The sequence below is a fragment of the Hippopotamus amphibius genome, chromosome 9, assembly GCF_030028045.1.
Source record: "Hippopotamus amphibius kiboko isolate mHipAmp2 chromosome 9, mHipAmp2.hap2, whole genome shotgun sequence".
Taxonomy (NCBI): domain Eukaryota; kingdom Metazoa; phylum Chordata; class Mammalia; order Artiodactyla; family Hippopotamidae; genus Hippopotamus; species Hippopotamus amphibius.
This window is the reverse complement of record NC_080194.1, coordinates 85,723,248-85,747,276: the sequence shown is the minus strand read 5'-3', so window position 1 is coordinate 85,747,276 and position 24,029 is coordinate 85,723,248. Positions and strand designations below refer to the sequence as shown.

At 34.6% G+C, this 24,029-nt stretch overlaps 3 protein-coding genes across 3 annotated transcripts; all 3 read right to left on the bottom strand.

Moving 5' to 3' along the window:
* Positions 1-2,262: 2,262 nt before the first annotated feature.
* Positions 2,263-3,201, bottom strand: LOC130861264 (putative olfactory receptor 8G2). The gene has a single exon (XM_057749943.1). It carries the CDS (start codon positions 3,196-3,198, stop codon positions 2,263-2,265), a length of 936 nt encoding a protein of 311 aa, XP_057605926.1. The 5' UTR covers positions 3,199-3,201.
* Positions 3,202-12,540: 9,339 nt separating this feature from the next.
* LOC130861208 (putative olfactory receptor 8G3) lies at positions 12,541-13,476 on the bottom strand. The gene has a single exon (XM_057749828.1). The coding sequence runs from the start codon at positions 13,474-13,476 to the stop codon at positions 12,541-12,543; it is 936 nt and encodes a 311-aa protein (XP_057605811.1).
* Positions 13,477-20,747: 7,271 nt separating this feature from the next.
* LOC130861293 (putative olfactory receptor 8G3) lies at positions 20,748-21,734 on the bottom strand. Its single transcript, XM_057750035.1, has one exon. The coding sequence runs from the start codon at positions 21,681-21,683 to the stop codon at positions 20,748-20,750; it is 936 nt and encodes a 311-aa protein (XP_057606018.1). The 5' UTR covers positions 21,684-21,734.
* Between the last annotated feature and the right edge of the window lie 2,295 nt (positions 21,735-24,029).

Sequence of the window (24,029 nt, the reverse complement as noted above, 5' to 3'; positions counted from 1 at the left end):
GTCTGGGCAATGTAACTTTTCAAAACTCTCTACTATCACTTATATCCAGTATCTTGCTTAGAATATAAAATAGCTCCTGACTGGTCACTTTGAATTCAGTCTTATTTATTCTCTTTCCATCCATCTTCTACACAACCTAACTGTGATATTTACAAACATGCAAAACTGTGTCACTTCCCTGCCTAAAAAACACTTAGCAACTTCTAAAAGACTTCTTATAGTGACCCAGTCTTCAACCTAATTTTCTACCTGAAAGAATGATCATATTACCTTAAATAGGACATGATTTTCTGGGTCTGCATAGGTTTTTCCTCTCTAAGGAGACCACTGTCTTTCACTTAGTCTATATTTTATTTAGGATCTCAAGCCCCCATAATTCAAGGGTTTACCCACTGGGACTCTTTATGTTTGTTCTCTATTAGTCCATTTGTGTCTGTTGGACTAGGAATTAAGCCTAAGACAGGAGTTGTGATTGTAGACATTTTCCTTTTCTTTATGGGACTGATGAAAATTAAATCAAATAATAAATATGAAGCCTCTTTGGAAATGAATATCTGACATCAATGAATGAATGGAAAATGGAATACAAGGTGGTAAAATTATATATTTTTGTCCTATATTTGGATACTATAGTGAAACATTGCTGCTTCTTTATCACATGAATAAGGCAGCACACTGTCCAAAGGATGCTGCTCTGGTGGTAATGACTAAGATGGTTTGAATTGGGAAGAAGCAGAAGACAGCTGAGTATTTAGAATATCATGTAAATTCCTAGTTACAAGATGGTAAATGCCCACCATCAGAAAAGCAATAATATGAGGGGAAAGAAGAGGTATCTTAAAGATAAAATGACATGAAATGGCAGCTATGTAAATTATTAGACAAAAGAGCATAACACATGAAAGTGATACAACTCAGCAGGCTTTTTGGCTTTTATGAGCAGTTGCTTCATAAATAGGTACAGCTTCGTGGTATAAAGATAAAACAATGTTGTTGGAGCCAATTTTATAAAAATGTTAGTATCAAGCATAGTAATTTGAATCTCTTTAATGAGTATCATGAAACTCTGCAGTAAGTCTCCATTTTTGTTCTTTTTTGCTTTGATCAGCACAGGTTTGAAAGATTTTGATTATTTTTATTACATCAAAGGAAATAAAAGTGAAAATAACACTGAAGATATCTAGAGGAAAGAAACACAGTCTTATAGGAAAGTGAGGAGGGATGTGTAGAAGCTATTCTCAGGGAGGCATTGACTGACCCACAATCATCTGATGCCAGAGTATCACTCTGAGTAAAATCTTGAGTCTTACAGCCAAACTTTCTAGGTGCTATCATTTATTTGGAGGAAACTGTGGCACTTACTCAAGTGAAGTAAGCTTCACTTTCTTCCTCTTTCAAATGGAAATAATACTAGTCCTTCCCCTGAGGGAGTACAGTAAATAAAGTTACCCATTTAAAGTTTGGGCACAGTGTTTATTTTATTTTATTTTTTTATATATGATTTTATTTTTTATTTTGGCTGCATTGGGTCTTTGTTGCTGTGCACAGGCTTTGTCTAGTTGTGGTGAGCAGGGGCTACTCTTTGTTGCAGTGCAAGGGCTTCTCAGTGCGGTGGCTTCTCTTATTGAGGAGCACAGGCTCTAGGCATGCGGGCTTCAGTAGTTGTGGCACATGGGTTCAGTAGTTGTGGTTCACGGGCTCTAGAACGCATGCTCAGTAGTGGCGCACAAACTTAGTTGCTCCGTGGCATGTGAGATCTTTCTGGAGCAGGGATCGAACCCTTGTCCCCTGCATTCGCAGGGAGATTCTTAACCACTGTGCCACCAGGAAAGCTCCTTGGGCATAGTGCTTATGTTTTATAAAATCTTAATAATGTATATTACCATGATTTTCTTAATTATCATCATCATTGCTGTTGTCTTGCTTGTATTATCATTAAAAATAAAACAAAGGCTGTGTTGATCTGCAGGAATTTTTTAATTTTATTCTTGCATTACTCCATACATAATCATTGTAAGGCACATTTGAAGAGGTGTCCATGAAGTGTTTTGGAGATGTGTTATATAGGGATGTATCATTAAAACTATAAAAATTTGAACAATAAACCTAATTCATTGCATATCTAAGCAAACCAAATGACTGCTATGACATCATGATATACGAGGGTGAATCAAAAATTACCACACTTTGACCGTGGAATTTATAGAAGTTTTAATATAACCAAAGTGTGGATAATTTTTGACTCACCATCATAGATTCTTTTCATGAATATTTTCTATTGTCCAGAATTTTCTTCAGAGCAAATTTGACATCTTTATTCCGCAGACTATAGATCAGGGGGTTCAGCATGGGCACAATTATGGTATAAAACACAGAGGACACTTTCCCTTCATCCATGGAGCTCACAGATGATGGCTGCAGGTACATGAATGCTGCAGATCCATAGAAAATAACAACACCCAAGATGTGGGAACTGCAGGTGCTGAAGGCTTTGGACCTGCCCTTGGTGGAGTAGATTTGGAGGATGTTAGAAAGGATAAAAATGTAGGAGGCAAGAATAGTTAAGGCAGGAGTCAGGAGGTTAAATGCACTCAAAAATATAACCAATAATTCATTGATGTAGATGCTAGAACAAGATAACTCCAAGAGTGGAAAGAGATCACAGAAATAATGGTTAACCACATCGGTCTTGCAGAAAAGGATTCTCAACATAAACCCTGTATGGATTGTGGATCCAAGGATGGCCATAATATAAACTCCCACTGTGAGGCGGAAGCAGATGTGATAAGACATGATGATGTTGTAAAGCAAGGGGTTACAGATGGCAACATAGCGATCATATGCCATTGCAGCCAACATGTGACACTCGGCGATAATAAAAACAATGAAAAAATAGAGCTGAGTCATGCATTCAGGGTAGGAGATGATGTTCTTCTCTGTCACAAAGTTCACCAGCATTTTGGGGGTAACGACAGTGGAATGACAGAGGTCAATGAAGGACAAATTGCTGAGGAAATAGTACATGGGGGTGTGCAGGTGAGAGCTGAGCCCAATCAGTGTGACCATGCCCAGGTTCCCCAGCACTGTGACCACATAGATGCCCAGGAAGAGGAAGAAAAGGGGCAGTTGGAGTTGTGGCTGCTCTGTTAGCCCAGCAAGGATGAACTCAGTCACTTTGGAATGATTTCCTGCTGCCATTTCCCTTCTGGGTAGTTTCTGAAGGGGAGAGAGAAAGGGACAGCTTTTGGAGATGTCCTTATCATGCCCAGTTTATTAAAGGTACCTCATATAGAAAATTGTTTGACTATTCCCTTGGTTTCTGTGAATAATTTTAACTCTGGTTAGGTTTACCTAAATGATATTTTCATAATTAAATGTTTTCACACCTTGATCTCAAATTTATTAAACTATTTCATTTAAAAGTATTTCAGTAACAATCGTAATCATTTTACATATTGGAATGGCTACTCCCTAATTCGAACATTTCACTTATCTTTAGGCATTTTTTTCTCAAGTGAGGTCTGCATACTTGAAACCTTAGAGGACCTATTAAAAATGACAGAAGTTGGCTGAGCATCAACTTGTAGAGAGCAAATCCTGTATAAGTGTGGTATCCTTTATTAACCAGCAACTAATTTCTGCCACGGATGAAAAGAGACACATTATTACTAGATTTGGGAATTACTTTTCTGATAAGCAAAAAATTGAGGTTTTTATGTAAAATCATCATTCAACATTCATTATGCAGATGTGATACCTGAATTATCTCACTCTTAGCCTGTTTGTGGAACAAATGCTTCTGTCTTTACTTGAGAGAAGAAATATAATACTGCTTAAGTGAGTATGCCTCACAGTCCAAGTCCAACACAGTACCTGTGTTCATCTACTGACCCACCATTTACCACTTGATAAACCTGGACAAGTGAAATAATCTCATTATTTAATTAGCAAAGGTTAGTACTCTGAAAATGATGATAATAATTGGTGGTGCTGTTATTGTTGTTACAACATGTTATCAATTGACAATAAGAGATAATTACACACTTCAAAATATAGAAAGAGCAATTATAAAGAATTCATAGACAGAACACACACATACACTAATTATTAAATATTGATAAATTCTGTTATATCCAAATTAAAAACTGTTCTTCAAAATGCATCATTAGAAAATTAAAAGCAAGCCCCTGACTATGAACTGTTGTTAAAAATACATATTAATATCAAAAAGACAACAATATGAAGAAAATCAAATTAAAAAATAAGAAAACTATTTGAACAGATAGTATAACAGAAGATAAAAGAATAATTAATAAGCATATGAAAAGATACTGAAATCACAATTCATCAGGGAAGTGAAAACTGAACTAAAACCTAATGAGAAACCAATACACATCTGCATAGAAATGACAAAAAGAAAAGAAACAAACAAAAACTTATAATCCAAAGTTTTGAGATGATATGAGGCAACCAGGGGTCTCCAACACAAATGGCTAGGAAGAGTATAAAATTGTCCAACCAATTTGGAAAACAGCCAATTTTTAGAAAGTTGAAATAACACAATATAATTTAATAACTCTACCCCTTAGAGTTTTTACCCAAAATAAAAGTAAACACATGTCTACACAATGAGTTATACAAGAGTGTGCATGGAATATTTGTTACTAACAACCAAAACCAGGAAACAACCCAAGTATTCAACCAACCAATAGATAAATGAATTGTGGTATGTACATGCGCAGAGTAGAATACCACTTGTCAATAAAACATAACAAACTGCAGATATGTTCGTAGATTAATCTTGAAAGTATTACGTTAAGTAAAAGGAGACCATATGCATATAAGAGTACGCAGTGTATAATTCCATTTATATAAACTTCTAGAAAAGGAGACTAATCTATAGAGAGATTGAAACAAGATCAGTAACTGGCTGCAGTGGAACATGGGAGAATAACTGGCAAAAACCATAAGGGAAATTTTTAGGATGATAAAAACATGTCATGTCATTACTGAGGTGTTGGTTTCACCAGTGCACGGTGTATGCAACTATCAAAACTCCTGTAGGTGAACTTTCTTCTTAGAATAGGCACATAATTCTTGAAGTAATCTTGATAAAGTTGTATCCTGATATAAGCTTGAAAAATATTAATATACCAAAATATATTAAAAATTAATAATATTAATATTAAAATAGAAAGTCTAACAAAGAATTGGCAAGGATTGAAGAAGATCTCAACAAGATCAATAAATTTGAGTATATGCATAGTTTCATAGCATGTAGCAAATAAATGACACATATTCTTAAGGGCACATAGGACCCTTACAAAATTATTTGTATGCTGGTTCATAACGCAAGCTATAATACCATTTCAAATGTTTTCACTGGTCTTCAATTTAAGAAAGTAATGGCAATAATCTTACAGATTTCCTCCTAAAATATAGAAAAAGAGGCAGCATCCAATAGTAATAACAACCTTGTAGAAAATACAGAATAGATAATAAGTTCTTAAATCTGTTTAAAGAACAGGTATAGCGAACAACAAACCTCATAGTGAATCATGAAAAATGTCCTCTGGTCCTGTGAAAGAAACAAAGACCCTTGCTTCGTGTCTCAATTCCTATTCGTTATTTTACTGAACATACTAACAAATTCAATAAGACAAACAAAAGAATAAAGTAAGAATTGGAAAGGAAGAAATAAAACTGTTATGTATAGATATGACAGAATAGGTAGAAAGATCAAAGTGATAGAGATAAAAAGTCTTAGAAATTAATAAATGAATTAAAAATTCTAGACATTAAATTGGATATTTGAAAATGGATTTTGGTAAGAAAAATTTGGTTTTAGAATATAAAAACATTGATGTATGTCTAAAATAAATGCATTTTCTCTGTGTGCCATACGATGTGTGTGTGTATGTGTGTATGTGACTGGATGCAAGTTGCTAATATTAAATTTCATAATCATAAGAGAGGTTTATCTCTAATGTTTCTCATTTGTAATGTTCTTGTCAGAGTTTTTTTTTGAAAACCACTGGCCTCATAAGAGATTTAGAAAATGTTCCCTCTCTTTCTATTGTTGGAATATAAAAATTACCTTAAATGTTTGGAATTATTCCCCAGTGACATAATCCAGACCTATAATGTCCTTTGTAGTCAAGTTTTCAGTAACAGGTTGAAGTTCTTGAATAACTATCAGTTTTTCCGATTTTCATCTTTCCTTTTCATTCTCCTTAATTGAAATTTCAGGGCATTTATCCATTTTGAAAATTATCAGATGGTTTTTATTTTATTCTTTTTTACCTTCTTTATGTTTATTGGCATATTTTCTATTTCTTCATTCCTGAATTAGCAATTTGTGATTCTTCTCTTTTTGTCTTGATCACTCATGATAGAAATTTGTTTATTTATCAACTTAATAATAAACTATGGCTATGCTGATTTTATAAATTTTGTTATAATTACTATTTAAATTACTACTAGTAATAATTATTATATCATTTATATATAACTTGAGGGTCTGATTTTTCTGTTCTTTTCCTAAATTCTTGAAATGGAAACTTAATTCCTTGATCTTCAATTTTCCCTCATTTCAATATGTACATATAAGATATACATTTCCTTCCAGTTACTTCTTTACCTGCATTTCACAAGTTTTTAATGTGTTAAATTGATATTATTGATATTTTACTTTTTCAAATGATTTTGTTTGATTTCTTTATGCCATAGAATATTTAGAAGTGTAGTCCTTACTTTCCAGAAATTTTTTCTTTTCTCAGTTAAGCTTGGGCTTGGAAATTGCCAATTCCCCATGGTGTAATGCACACTCTGCGGTCAACAAAACCTCCCACATTTCTACAACCTAGACCCTAAGGGATGACAACAACTGGAAGAATGAATAGAGACAATGAAAACAGTTAAACAGACTGAAATTTAGCAGGGCAAAGATTTATTATGTTTAAAATTTAGATTTAAGAAACCCAATTCTTTGCATACTGGATGTAGCTTTTTGATGTAATTCACATGAAGAAAAATAAAGGGTCAATTCTTTATTAACTCAGCAAAGCCCATAAAGTAAGCGGCTGGTTAATAAAGTAATTAGTTTCAAATGGCAATTGTAGAAACACATATTTAGATTATGATCAGTTTAATCTCTGTAAGATCCATAATGTGGCTTCCCAACTCAAGTTCCATGGAACTGCAATGCCACGCATGGTTTATAACAGTGCTTAAGTCTTGGTCGTAACCATTGAGGGAGTGGGGTTGAGTCTGCGGCATCCATAGACTCCTAGGTGGTCACCACTGGCCACATACAGTCTTATCCACTTCACCTGTTACGTTATATAAATATTACCATATTCTACATGTGCCATAAGATTAGGAAGCACTGTGCTACGCTTAAACTACATCTGTAGTTCTGGATTTAGTTATAGGTATTTTTTTAAGGAGAGATTGACAAAATGGAAGGCAAAGTAAAAACTGTGAAGACCTTGGAAAATATCTGAAGGTAATGGGATAATTAGCAGATATCATCATATGTCTCAAAGGAATCTAAAGGGAAGAAAGCATTATTTTATGTACGGTATTTGAAAGATCTAAAAATGTACCTTTTACTAGATAAAAGGAAAATTTCAGAACAATTTGAATTCTTAGAAATGGAATGAGATACTTAATCCCTGAATACATTCAACCAGAAATCAGATGATGGGGCTTCCCTGGTGGCACAGTAGTTAAGGATCTGTCCACCAATGCAGGGGACACATGTTCAAACCCTGGTCTGGGAAGATCCTGCATGCCACTGAGCAACTAAGCCCACGCGCCACAACTATGGAGCCTGTGCTCTGGAGCCCATGCGCTGCAACTACTGAAGCCAGTGTGCCTATAGCCCCTGCTCCACAAAAAGAGAAGCCACCACAATGAGAAGCCCACGCGCTGCAATGAAGAGTAGCCCCCACTCTCTGCAACTACAGAAAGCCCAGGCACAGCAAAGAAGACTCAATGCAGCCAATAAATAAAAAAAAATAAAATAAAATAAACAAATAAATTTAAAAAAGAAAAAAAAAAAAGAGAAATCAGATGATGACCCGAGTTCAGGAAGAGTGGAGAAAAGATTTCCTTCGCTGCTTTTAAGATAAAGTGTGGATATCCACACTACTTCTTGCTAGACTCAGCTCACATTTGGTTCCTTTCAGCTTTAGAAACTTTACTTTCACCATCAGAAAATTTTCATTTACTGGAGTAGGTCACATTCTCTCAAATATCTGCATTGTATTTGCTCATGTTTTCACATAAAATAATAGTCTCACCAATGCCATTTATCTCTGTGATCTGGTAAATTTTTTTCTTTTTTAATCTCATTTACAATTGATATCATAGGAGCTTCCAATTCCTTTTAATTGATTGGACCTTCTTACTACATGCTCAGAAAACTATCATTACTAAGCAGCAATTTTAAGACCTGAGCTACTCTATAAGCAAGATGATGGACCAAATCAGACTTATTCTCCTCTGTATCCAAGCAAATAGCACACATCTGGCAAATTAGAACAAGTTAAGATTAATTTATGAATAAATGAATATTTAAGTGAATGAATGAAGATATTGTGGAATAGTTCCCTGAATTCCCAAGGTGATTACTTCCAGACCATAATGGTCTCATAACACAAGTGTGAAATCCACATGCTTACCTTTTTTTCTTCCTGGGAAACTAATCAGCTTTTCTTTTTTTTGGCAACATGCTCTCTGAGGAAAATAGCACTAATGTTTATGTTGGGAGTGATGGGTGCCCAGCATCCTGCTGTCTTTATTGCTGAAAGGTTAGGCATAGCCCTGGTCTCAGAGCCACTCTTAAAGCTGATCTGCATTACTGATCATCATCTCCAATTTTAAGTCTTCCATATGCATTTCTCCAGCTTCAGTGAATCACACATCCTCAGGACAGTCCCCTGAGCAGTTATGACTGCTGTGCTCTGGAGGTTTGTCCTGGATTTAGATGTTCAAGGCAATAAATAACATGGAATCAAATACTCTCCAGGGATTTCCATTCCTCAGGGAACAAGCTCTTGAGAAAAGACACAGTTGCAGTCGACATTCCCCATTGTTTAAGTTTTTCTTTCAAGAGGGAATCATTGTTAATCCTGAACAATTAATGATAAAGATTTGTTCACAGGATCTCCTGAGGATTTTTTTTTAAATGAAGACCGTGATCCAGCAAGTCTGAAGGGGATTTGAGATTCTGTATTTCTTGCAAACTCCTAGTCAATGTTTTAGCTTCAGGGTCCACAGTGTGAATAGCAGGTTTTAGAGCAACAGGACATATGCCTGACGAGTTATATTATTGTTAATAAGGCTAGAAATTTCAAAATAAAGAATTAGATTTTTTTCATTATAAAATATATTTAATTCATTTTATGTATAAATAGGTAATAAAAATAATTGATTCAAAAGTCAACTCTATATAAAATTGAAATTTAGGGTTATGGGGTAAGAGTTCAGAATATTGATGTAATATTTGTTTTATTTGAGATGGTCACTAAAAATAATTCTACTTGCTAAATTGTGTATTTAACAAAATATTTTATTACCAGGGACCTATGTTTCACATTCCTTCTTCTTTCTTGTATATTTTATTTTTTTCCGAAAACTGGAATAATTGGAATTTAAGCAGTCTTAGATTGCAATATGAATCAAGGAAAATTGGAAACACATGTCAGGAAGCTGTCATAAAATATGGTTAAATGTATTAGGCTTAATTTTTTTCAAAGGACTTTACAGTTAACTTTTATAGTGTTTCGCAAATATGGCTGCATATTTTAAACCATTGAAGGATATTTTTAAACCTCAATAGCCGGATTGTACCCCATATCAATTGATTCAAAATCTTAAATTCAAAACAAGTTTAGTCTGAGAATAGATATTAATATTTTTTAAAAAATTAAACATTCTTGTGCACAGGAATAACACAGGATCTTGTTTAAATGTAGATTCTGTTTTAGTAAGTCTCATATATGATTTGAGATTATGCATTTTTAACAAACTTTCAGCTTTTACCCTGCTGCTAGTATATGGAGCACTCTGAGAAACAAGGTTGTATATGATCTCTTGTTTTGAATCCCTTTCACTATAATTCTTTCAGATTCAAGCAGGGACCCCCTGTACATATATCAGAAAGTTTCTTTTCCCTTTGGAATTGCAGTGGGTGCAGGATTCTAGGATGATTACAAGAGACTGCTAGGATTCTTGAATCCTTATAAGCAAGGAGTTGATGATTGACAGTAACTCCAGTGCTGAATAAAATAAGTGTGAAAGAGAGCTGGAGCTTGGTTAAGGATAAAAATGGGAAGAATATAAACGGGCTTTTAATAAATGATTATGCCATAATAAAAATTATTAAAAGACTCATACAACCGTAGTTTAATTCTATCAGTGTGTATGTACTGGCAGGAGAAAAAGTATATATATGTATATATGTGTGTGTGTGTGTGTGTGTATACACACACACACACACACACACGTATTTATAAGAAAGAGATAGAGATAGAGACAGAGAGACAGAGAAAAGGAGCTTTGAGTTTTACACTGACTTATGTGACCCAATTTCTCTGCTGTGACTTCTTACCTAGAGTTAGTGAGTTTCATCTTGAGATTTCCACTGTCATCCATTCTTTATTTAGGATTCCAAGCCAAGAACTTTCATTCATCCTCATGCTTTCTTATATCTTCAACTTACTTCATTCAGCATGTCTAAATAATCCAGCTTTTCAAAAATCTGCACTCCTACTGACAAGCAATGTCTTGCTTAAAATAAGAAAGTGGCTACTGACTGGTCACCTTGAATACAGCCCTATTCTCTTTCCATCCATCTTCTACACAACCTAAGTGTGATATTATTAACATGCAAAACTGTGTCACTTCCCTGTTTAAAAAACATTGAGCAGCTCCCTTCACTAAAATAAAAGTGATGTCTTACAGTTACCCATACTTGATTCATGAACTTTCTGTCCACTTTTCTGTGTAGCTTGATTACCTGAAATATGACCTGATTTTTCTGGGTCTGCATAGGCATTTCTCCTCTAATGAGACTATTTCCTGTCACTTAGTCTATATTTTATATTGGAGCCCAAGTCTCAATAATTCAAGGGTCTACCCACCAGGACTCTGCATTTGTCATCTGTTAGTACATTTGTGTCTGTTGGGTAAAGCACTGGACTAGGAATCATGCCTAAGACAAGATTTGTAATTGTAGCCATTTCCCCTCTTTTATAGGACTGATGACAATTAAGTCAAATAATAAATATGAGGGTTCTTTGAAAATGATTATCTGACATCATTGAATGAATGTATAATAAAATGCAAGAGGATACGTTTATATTATCTATTTTCGTCCTATATTAGGATACTATAAGTAAATACTGTGACTTGTTATATAAGGTAAATAGACAGCACACTGTCCAAAGGACATTGGTATGGCAATAATGAGTAGGATGGTTAGAATTAGGAAAAGATAGAAGACAACTGAGTATTTAGAATATCATGAGAATTTATAATTAGATATTAAATACCAACAATCAGAAAAGCAATAATATGAGGGGAAAGAAGAGATGTTTTAAAGTTAAAATGACATGAAATGTCAACTATATGTAAACTATTGGACAAAAGAGCTTTAACAACACAGAACTGATACAACTCAGCATAATATTTGGGTTTTATGAACAATTACTTCATAAAAAACTATAGCGTTATTGGTATAAAGATAAGACACTTGTTTATAAAAATGTTGGCATCATGTATAATAATTTCAATTTCTTTAAATGAGTCTCTATCATGAAACTCTGCAATAATTCTCCATTTTTGCTATTTTTTGCTTTGATCAGCACAGTTAGAAAGATTTCAATTATTTTCATCGTATCAAAGGAAATAAAAGTGAAAATAGCATAAAGAGATGGAGAGGAAAGAAACACATTCTTATAGGAAAGTGAAAATGTTTGATGTGTAGAATGGAATTCTCAGGGAGGCATTGGACCTACCCACAATCATCTAGTGCCAAACCAACTTTCTAGGCTCTATCATTTATTATGCTTGTGACTATGGCATATACTCAAATAAAATAACCTTCCATTTCTTACCCTCAAAGGAAGAGAATACTAGAGCTTGCCCTTAGGGAATACAGTAGCTATTAAATAAAGTTATCCATTTAAAGTATTGGGCATAGTGCTTTGTATTTCATAAAAACTTGATAATATACGTTACTATGATTTTCATTATAATCATCATAAACGTTGTTGTTCTTCCTGGATGTACCAATATTAACAATAAAACTAAGCTCCTTTAATACTCAAGAATTTTTAAAATTTGATTCTTGCATTTCTCCGCACATAATTATTGTAATGTATGTTCAAAGAAGTGGTGAGGATGAGAATTTTGGAGATGAGTTATATAGAGAAATGTCACTAAGTTTCCAAAAATTTGAACAATGAACCTAAAACACAGCATACCTTAGCAAACAAAATGACCGCTATGATATCATCCTACTGATTCTATTCATACACATTTTCCTCTTTCCAGAATTTTCTTCAGGGAATATTTGACATCCCTATTCCTCAGACTATAGATCAGAGGGTTTAGCACAGGCACTATGCAGGTATAAAACACAGAAGACACTTTCCCTTGGTCCATTGAGCTCACAGATGATGGTTGCAGGTACATGAATGCTGCAGATCCAAAGAAAACAGCAACAGCTGAGATGTGAGAACTGCAGGTGCTGAAGGCTTTGGACCTGCCCTCAGAGGAGTGGATTTGGAGGATGCTGGAGAGGATAAAGATGTAGGAAGCAAGGATAGTTAAGGCAGGACTCAAGATGTTGAATGAACTCAAGACTAGGACCAATAATTCATTGATGTAGATGCTGGAACAGGATAGCACCAAGAGTGGAAAGAGATCACAGAAATAATGGTTAATCACATTGGTCTTGCAGAAAAGAAGTCTCAACATAAATCCTGTATGGATTGTAGATCCAATGATACCCAAAATATAAACTCCTACTGTGAGGCGGCAACAGATGTGATAAGACATATTGATGTTGTAAAGCAAGGGGTTACAGATAGCAACGTAGCGGTCATATGCCATTGCAGCCAACATGTGACACTCTGCAATAGCAAAAATGCTGAAGAAGTAGAGCTGAGTCATGCATTCAGAGTAGGAAATTATGTTCTTCTCTGTCACAAAGTTCACCAGCATTTTGGGGGTAATGACAGTGGAATGACAGAGATCAATGAAGGACAAATTGCTGAGGAAATAGTACATGGGGGTGTGCAGGTGAGAGCTGAGCCCAATCAGTGTGATCATGCCCAGGTTCCCCAGCACCGTGACCACATAGATGCCCAGGAAGAGGAAGAAAAGGGGCAGCTGGAGTTGTGGCTGCTCTGTTAGCCCAGCGAGGATGAACTCAGTCACTGAGGAGTGATTTCCAGGGTCCATTATCCTTGAGGTTCTAAGTATAAAAAGAGAAAGTGAGTGTACTTTTGTGTTTGTGTGTGTGCGTATGCACATGTCCATGTGTGAGTGTGTGTGAGGAAGAGTAATTCTCCGGAGATCATTGTTTTATCCCTCATCCTAGGAGATTCGTAATGCAGGGATCTCTTGATTCTCTCTTGCTACTCTGAGAAAAACAATGATTGTGATTGAACCAGAATAGAAATTATAGACTTAAGAAACTTATAATTAAGGTATTTCATAACATTTTAAGAGAAGACACCGATTTCTAGTTTTAACACCGATTTCTAGAGTTTTCAGTCAGAACAAACATTGCTACTTTTACTTCTGAGGACTCTTTTTTTCCTTTCCATGACCTATGTGTATATATTAATATGATGCATGTCAAATAGTCAATATTTTCATTTCACTCAGAATAAGTAATCATAGTGTATGTTTTTGGTACTTTGTAAACAAAGGTTACATAAGTCTGTAAAAAGTAGTTATATTAGTCTGAGATATTTTGTTACTAGAAACCCAACTCAGAATTTCAAAAGGATTGGGTGGCCACCAGCATCATTCCACCTGAGATCTGCCACTTATGTGCCCACCTTCCTCCACCCAGGACTGAGACCCAAGAGGGCAGAAACATAATTGCTTGGCAGACTTCATGCTTATATCTCAATAGCTTTTCCAATCCCAGGAACCCTGCTCCTAGTTGTAATTTGGATAATCTCAGAGAACATAATATTGGCCTAAATTTAAGTCATGTAAATGTGACCAGGAGAGCATTGTACTAAGATAAGTCTATGCAGTTTGGACTTTGTGGTTGAAGTACTGGTGGTCAGAAAATTATTCATATTTCCAAAATATAAAAAAGATTTTTGAAGACAAACACTAGGTGTCATTTATGCTGTGTGTGTTTTTTTAAGTAATCATGTATTTTCCATGCATTCTCAATAGAATTCAAAGATAGTGGAGATGTGGATTTCTAGAGTATATGAAAAATACAAGTAGAAACTTTAGTTAACATTAGTACTAGTCAGCAGTGTATATCTTTAAAAACTAATGTGTTTTTAGTTTAGATTTGCAAAGAAAATGAGTAGATCCTTGGAAAATGGAAACTCATGTTCTTACTTAACACTCAAGCAATCAAGGATTAGTGTGTTCAGTTTGAGATACAATACTTTAGTGATAGGAAAAAAGTGGACAATTTCAGAAAGAATGATCTAGAAATATGTCATTTTAGAATGGCTAAAATAACAGGATATTTTGTTAGCAAAGCAAAAATGCATGTCACATGACAATTATCTCAAAGTTAAATGTATTGCTTTATTTTAGAGATATATCTTTGTATTTCTTAAAAGATTAAAGTAAAACTAACTGCTTGAAACTATAGGGAGAAATATTTGGTTTCACAACGAAGATGAATATTCCAACCATCAGATACACCCTGATCTTATAGTCAAAATGTTTGTGGTCAGCTTGAATAGCCAATTGCTTTGCAAATATTGTTTAAAGGTACAGGCAGCTGATGGGTGGTTGAATTCAATAATCTTAACTTTTATTCCAGTTCCAAAATTTAATTTATGACTTCATAATTCTTATTGGTCCTGATATTAAGTTAGACAGTAGTGGACTGAAACATTAACTCAACCTCATATTTGCTGTGTGACCTTGAGACAATTCCGTCTACTCTCCAACTCTCTGAAAAACAAAAACTTTAATATCTGTTTAGTTTGAAAATTAAATTAAATGGTGCCTACTTGTTGCTTAGCACAGTTCCTGGCTCTTGGTAAGAACTAAACAATGGCAATGTTATTTTAATTTTAATTTACTGAGTATCCCTCTGTTTTATATTTTATTTAACCAACATTTTCATTCATTAATTATGTCATAGTTTAATTTTTTCTCTTCTTTAGCAAGTCTTTTTGTTGCTCTTTTGTACATAAATAAATACAGTAAAATACAGATTTTAAAAAATTTAATTGAATGTTACCTTCCTAAATTATCATTTTCCATGGTCCTCAAATAAATTCAAACCAATATCTTTGTCATTCAAAGATGTATATCCTCTAACAACAACAAAAACACTTTATTTTTTATGTCCCAACAAGTATCACATGATTTTGTTATCTTTACAAAAAAAGTTAGATTCTCATTTATGATTCATCATATTTCTTTAGCTTTTCTCACATTCTATTCCCCTTATCCTATGATATCTATTTAATAGTTAGGGCCCTTTAGTTAATGGCTTTAATAGTAGAACAGTCAAAAAGATCTTATTCTATGTGCCCTTGAATATGTTTTCTATGATTACATGAAGCACAGACTTAATAGTATATAAATTATTGAGTTCTTTTTAATTGGTTTTTCTTTGGCATTAGACTGTAAATGCAATACAGTGTTTGGCACAGTTCTTGACATATAACAAGTATCAATAAATATGGGTTTTTAATAAAATTATTGAAATAAGTTTAGGGATAAGTTGCAGACTAAACACAAGTGAATGAAGCGCTCACTCTGTCTTAGTTGAAGTGAGTAAACAAAGAAGCGTTTGCCATAATTTTATCAGCAGGGACAAGTAGATGATAAGGAAATCTCTGTTCATGAGGGAGTGTAAATATTACAGTGATGACAGGTAGAGACAAATAAATATGTGCATCTCAAAGTGCCCTGTGAGGGAGCCAGAGTAAAGAACTCTAAATTTTAATAGTTAAGGGTTGGGATTCAGAAATACCCCTTCCTGTTCTCCCAAACTTCAGTGCCTTGTATTTTTTTCCCGCTTTTCTCTGAAGGAAATAATGATTCTGATGATGCTGGTGGATAGTTCTGAGTACTAACCTTGCAGGACTCCTCAGTGTTGAGGAGATCATAGCCTAAAAGTCTCTGTTATAATAATTGTGACTCACAGATCCTGACCTCTGATGATGCTGGTGTCCTTCTGTAAAGGTTGGCTGATATGAATGATGATTTATACTCTGGGTACCGATGCTGAAATTCTGATGAGGAACAAATAATGATGATGATCTCCCACTAGAATCTTATCCCACAAGTATCAACTCTTCAGAAAAGAAACAATTAGCATTTATCTTTTCCCCCATTGGCTCTCATATACTTAATAGTGTCACATAGGTGTGGTTCATTGCTCTTGTTAGAGTATGTATTGCAAACAAGGATGTGCTAAATTTTGTTAGAGCTCCAGGGACTTTCATGTCAAGCTAATTTAAAGTTCAAAATTTCAAGAAATTTTAAAGACACACACTAAAGGAATTTTCTAAAGTAATTGCCCACAAGGAGTAAATAAAAAATCAGGGGAAAATCCTTTGTGTGTAAGATTTGAAAATTTTTATTCTCTTTGATCTCTGCTAGCTCTGTTTAGATATTATGATGTATTCATAAGACTTTACACATTTTAATAGTACTATTCCAATATTTTAACATGTGGGCTGCATGAAAGCATCAGCTGGATATTGACACCCCATGAAAAGTCCTGAAAAAGACTAACAAGGAAATTGATAACTTTATTTTCCTCTATAATTAAAAGAGAAATAGTGAGGAACAATATAGAGACATATGTGTTATAGAGATTATTTTGTTTCTATATAAATATTAAATTATTTTATCTGTTTGGAAATAAAAATTTATTTCATACTATTATTTGATCTATTCTGTGTGTAATAGTATGTTTAGACATTAATTACAATAAATTTAGTTAATCAAATTTACTACTTTCTTCCAGTTTTGAAACTTAATTAACACATAAAATTGTGAAGATTAAGATACAGACCATGATGATACACTTATATTGGCAAAATGATTACCATAATAACATTAGCTAATATTAACATCATGTCACATAAGTACCATAAGTACCATTACTTTTTTGGTGAGAATGTTACTTGGTAAATACTTGCTAAAATTTTATCATTGGAAAATGATGCTTCATATTCCTTCTTCTTTTTTATATGTTTTTTGCCACAGCTGGAATAATTGGAAGCAGTCTTTGATTGTAGTACGATTCAAGGTAAATTGGACACATACCAGGGAGCTCTTATAAAATATGTTTAAATGTATTAGGCTCAATTGTTTTCAAAGGAGTTTACAATTTGGTTACATTAGTGTTTCTCTATCATGGTTTCATATTGTAAATCACCCAGGGAGTTTTGTTTTTTTTTCAAATATCAGTGTAGACTGTATTCCATATCAACTGAATCAAAGTCTCAGAGTCTGAGAGTTGCTATCGATAATTTTTTGAAGACTGATCAAATTTTAACATGCATAGAAATAACTTGGTGATCTTGTTCAAATGCAGGTTCTGATTTGATTAGTAAGTCTGGTGCATGGCTTGAGATTATGCATTTTTAAGAAACTCTCAGGTTTTGCTAATGCTGTTGGGTCTATGAAACACTGAGAAACAAAACATTGGATGATCTCTTGTTTTGAATTCCTTCCACTATAATTCTTTGAGATTCAAGCAGGGACCCCATCGGCAAATATAAGACATTTCTTTTAGCTTTGCAATCACTGTGGCTGCAGGATTCTGGGATGATTATAAGGGTTCTAGTTTTCTAGGGTGGTACCTTATAAGTGAGGAGTCTATGATTGATGGTTACATCAGTATACAGAATAAAAGAAGTGAGAAAGAGATTTGGAGCTTGGTTGAGGACAGAAATGGGAAGAATATAAACAGTCCTTTAATAAATGATTATACAATAATAAAATTTGTTTAGATATTCATAGAAGCCATTGTTTCAATTCTAGCAGTGTATATGTACTGGCAGGAGAGAAATATATATATGTGTGTGTGTATATGTGTCTGTCTCATATATGTGTATGTATATATATATATATGAGACAGACACAGAGACAAAGAGAGACAGAGAGTTTGAGCTTTAAACTGACTTATGTGACCCAATTGCTCTGCTGTGATTTCTTACCTAGAGTTCATGAGCTTCATCTTAAGAGTTCCACTGTCATCCATCCTTTGTTTATTATTCCAAGCTAGACACTTGCATTCACCCTCATGCTTTCTTGTACCTTCAACTCACTTCATTCAGCCATGTCTAAGTAATCCAGCTTTTCAAATATCTGCACTCTCCCTGACATGCAATATCTTGCTTAGAGTAACAAAGTGGCTGCTGACTGGTCCCCTTGAATTCAGTCTTATTCCCCTTTGCATCCATCTTCTACACAACCCAACTGTGATGTTACTAACAGCAAGACTGTGTCACTTCTCTGTGTAAAAAACATCGAGCAGCTCCCTTCACTAAAATAAAGGTGATGTCTTGCAGTGACCCGGACGTGATTCATGAACTGTCTTCTGTCCACTTTTCTATCCTTGTGGCTTGATTATATTATGTGAAATATGACCTGATTTTTCTGGGTGTGCATAGGCTTTTATTCTCTAATGAGACCACTTCCTGTCACTTCATCTATGTTTTATTTAGGAGCTCAAGACCAGGTAATTCAAGGGTCTATCCACCAAGAAAATTTATGTTTGTCCTCTATTTGTCCATTTGTGTCTGTTGGACAAAATACTAAACTGGAAATCATGCCTAAGATGGGAATTGTAGCCATTTTCCACTCCTTTCTGGGACTGATGAAAATTAAGTCAAATAAATGAGAGGCCACTTTGAAAATGAATGTCTGACATCAATGAATAAATGGATAATGAAATATAAGGATGGTAAATTTATCATATATATGATATATATACATATATATATATCTTTGTCTTCTATACGGATACTGTTGTAAAACACTGCAACTTCTTTTATCAGGTAAATAAGATTGCACAGTATCCAAAGAACATGATCTGGCTATAATGAGTTAAGATGGTTTGATTTGGGAAGAAAAAGAAGACAACTGAATATTTATTTAGAATAGCATGTGAATTCATAGTCACAAGCTGTTAAATGTCCAGAAGCAAAAAAAGCAATAATATGAGTGAGAAGAAATGTTTCAAAGACAAAATCAAGATGAGATGGCAATTATTTGTAAATTATGTGGCAAATGAGCATTAATCATGTCAGAGTGATAGAACTTAGCAGGAACTTGGCTTCTATCAGCAGCTTCTTTTTTTAAAATGTTTATTTATTTATTTATTGGCTGCGTTGGCTCTTCGTTGCTGTGTTGGGTTTTTGTTGCTGTGCGTGAGCTTTTCTCTAGCTGTGGTGAGCATGGGCTACTCTTGCTTGTGGTGCTCAGGCCTCTCATTGTGGTGGCTTCTCTTGCTGAGGAGCACAGGCTCTAGGCTTGTGGGCTTTAGTAGTTGTGGCACATGGGCTCAGTAGTTGTGGGACACAAGCTTAGTTGCTCTGTGGCATGTGGGATCTTCCCAGCCCAAGGATCGAACCCGTGCTCCCTGCATTGGCAGGTAGATTTTTAACCACTGCTCCACCAAGGGAACTACAGCAGTTGCTTCTTAAATAGCTACAGCATTACTGGTCAAAAGATAAGATTGTTAAGACTGTGTTTATAAAAAATTTTGCTATCAAATATACTAATTTAAGTCTCTAATATGAGAATATAGTAAGTCTTCATTTTTTATTGCTTTGATTAGGTGTGTTTGAAAGATTTTGATTATTTTTATGATATCAGATGAAATAAAAGTGAAAATAGTATTGAAGATATTTAAAGGAAAGCAACAAGTCTTACAGGGAACTGAGGTTGCTGGATGTGTAGAAGAAAATTCCTAGGGAGGCCTTAGACCCACCCACAATTACCTGGAGCCAAAATATCACTTTGAGTAAAATCATGGGTCCTGGAGCCAAATCCTTTAGGTTCCATCATTTCTTATGTTCAGGACCATGGCATTTACTCAGACTAAATACCTGTCAATTTCTTCCTCTTTCAAAGGGAAATAGACTAGAGCTTGTCCAGATGGAATACTGCAAATATTAAAGTTATCCATTTAAAGTGCTGGATATGGTGCTTAATATTTCATAAAATTTTAATAACATAATTACTATGATTATCTTCAAAATCCTCTTTCTCAGCATTGTTCTTCTTGTTAGCATTATCATTACAAATAAAATGAAAACTTCTTCAATCTTCAAGTTTTAAAAATTTTATTCATCTTTTATTCATTTTATTCACATTTTCTGATTTTATAAATAATCATTGTAATATAGGTTCAAGAAGTGGCCTGGAGAAGAATTTTGGAGAAGTATAATATGGGCAAGTGTCACTGACTTACCAAAATCAATAAAACCAATACATAACATACCTCAGGGAACCAAATGACTGATAGGCCATCATGATACAGACTCTATTCATGAATATTTTCTACTGTTCAGAATTTTCTTCAAAGCAAGTTTGACATCCTTATTCCGCAGACTGTAGATCAGGGGGTTCAGCATCGGCACAATGCAGGTATAAAACACAGAGGACACTTTCCCTTGGTCCCTGGACCTCACAGATGATGGCTGCAGGTACATGAATGCTGCAGATCCAGAGAAAACAGCAACAGCTAAGATGTGGGAACCACAGGTGCCAAAGGCTTTGGACCTGCCCTCAGTGGAGCGGATTTGAAGGATGCTGGAGAGGATAAAGATGTAGGAAGCAAGGATAGTTAAGGAAGGAGTCAGGATGTTAAATGCACTCAAGACTATAGCTAATAATTGATTGATGTAGATGCTAGAACAAGATAGCTCCAAGAGTGGAAAAAGGTCACAAAAATAATGGTTAACCACGTTGGTCTTGCAGAAAAGAAGCCTCAACATAAACCCTGTATGGATTGTGGATCCAAGGATGCCCAAAATATAAACTCCCACTGTGAAACGGAAACAGATGTGATAAGACATGATGACATTGTAAAGCAAGGGGTTACAGATGGCAACATAGCGGTCATATGCCATTGCAGCCAACATGTAACCCTCTGAAATGATAAAAATGATGAAGAAATAGAGTTGAGTCATGCATTCAGTGTAGGAGGTGATGTTCTTCTCTGTCACAAAGTTCACCAGCATTTTGGGGGTAATGACAGTGGAATGACAGAGATCAATGAAGGACAAGCTGCTGAGGAAATAGTACATGGGGGTGTGCAGGTGAGAGCTGAGCCCAATCAGTGTGATCATGCCCAGGTTCCCCAGCACCGTGACCACATAGATGCCCAGGAAGAGGAAGAAAAGGGGCAGCTGGAGGTGTGGCTGTTGTGTTAGCCCAGCAAGGATGAACTCAGTCACTGAGGAGTGATTTTCATGGTCCATTATCCTCTCCGAAGCATCTATGTTTAAAAAAAGAAAATGAGTGTGTGTGTATAGAGTAATTTTGTTGAGATTATCATTTGATCCCTCATCAGAGGAGATTCATAATGTAGGGATCTCTTGAGTCTCTCCTGCTACTCTGGGACTAACAATGATTCTGGTTGAACCAGAAGAAAAAATATAAACTTCACAAACCTTAGAATTTAGATACTTCATAACTTTTTAAGAGAAAACACCCACTTACAGATTTTTAAAATCAGTGAAAATGAACATTACTACTGTTATTTCTGAGGACCTTTTCTTTCCTCCTGTATTCTATGTGTATATGTTAATAATGTTCATGTAAAAGGCATAATATTTTTATTTCACTAAGAATAAGTCATAGTAGTACACGCTTTCTATAATTACTTAAGAGATGATTCATAAATCTATGAAAAGTAATTGTATTAGTCTCAGCTGTTTTCCTCTCTAGAATCATAACTCAGAATATTTGGAGGGCTGGGCAACTCCAGTATCATTCCAGCTGAGAGCTTTCGGTTTAATGTGCCAGCTTCCTTTACCTTGGACTATGACCCCATGAGGTAGAAAAGTAATTGTTTGACAGACATCATGGTTATATCTCAATAGCTTTTCCAACCACAGGAATCATCCTCCCTTGTTCTAATTTGGATAATCTTGGGGGCCATAATATAATGTCCTAAATTTAGACCATGTATTCCACCACTGTGACCAGGGTAGCAGTGTACTCTGATCTATGCAATTTGCACTTCATGGTCGATGTTGTAGGTGAGAAAACTATTCATATCCCCAAAATATGAGAAAGGTTTTTGAAGACAAACAGAAGATTTTATGCTGGTCTTTTCTTTATAATCATGTATTTTGCATGTGCTTTTTATAGAATTCAGAGGTGGTAGAGATGTGAGTTAGTAGAGCACATGCAAAATACAATTAGAAATTTTAGTTTAAACTCAGTTCTGGGTAATATTGGTCAACTGTGTAATATGTTTCTTTTTTAAAGACCAATGTATGTTTAGTTTACATTTTCAAAGAAGATGAGTGGATTCTAGAAAATGGAGATTTATATTCTTACTTAAAACTCAAAAAATAGTTGGATTAGTGTGTTTGAGGTAAATACAATACTTAATATAACAGAAAAAAAGCAGACAATTTCAGAAAATGATCTAGAAATCTGTCATTTTAGAATGGAAAAACTGAGGATATTTTCCTACTTTCATGTGGTACAGGACATTTAACTCATGGTTCAAAATATTGCTTTACTCAAGAAGTATCGGTCTCATGTTATATGTCATTAAGAGACAAGTAAAACTAACTGCTTGAAACTATGGGAGAAATATTTGGGTTCACAATGAAATGAACATTCCAACTCTCAGACATACCCAGATCTTAATCAAGTGTTGATTTCAGCCTGAAAAACTAATTACTCAGCAGGTATTTTTAATGACATAAGCACCCAATGCCTGGTTGGATTAAATAGTCTTTAACATCTCTTCCAGTTCCAATGTTTCATGATTTTCTAATTCTTATAAATCCTGTTATTAAGTTAGACAGCAGTGGGTTAAAACTTCATCTCAATCCTGTAGTTGCCATGTTACCTTAGGTTAATCACATCTACTCTCCAGCTCTCTGAAAAATCAAAAACACTCGTATCTGTTTCATGTGCAAATTAAGCTAAATGGCTTTTCGTAAGAAAATGTCAGTTATTTTACTGTTAATCTATTGGGCTCCTTTGTGATATATCTTTTATTTCACCAACATTTTTGCTCCTTAATTATGGCCAGAGTTTTAAGTGTTCTTTTCCTTAGCACGTCTTCTTATTGCCTCTTTCTACATTAACACATATGCTAACTCAGATTTGAAGGTTTTTACTGGATGTTAACTTCCTAAATTATCAATATTTTCCATGGTCCCTAAAAAAGTTTAAAGCAATTTTTTGTCATATAAATATTTATATCATCTGACAGCTAAAGAAATGTTTTCTCCTTAATGTCCCAACAGCTATCACGTGATTTAATTTTTTCACAAAAGAGCATAGTAGGCCCTCATTTTCAATTCATCAGATTCCTTTAGCTTTTCTCACTCTATCCCCTTATTCTGTGAAATATATTTAATAGTAAAGACACTTTAGTTAAGGGCTTTAATAGCGGAAGCCGCAGTTAATAAGATCATTTTCTCTGTGCCTGTGAATACATCTCTTATGTTACAATTAGCACACACTTAAATCTGTATTGAGTTATTTACTGGTCTTCCTTCTATACTAGACTGTTAACTCAGCACTGTGTTTTGGCACAGTGCCTTACATACAGAAAGTGTCAAATACACGTTTTCAAT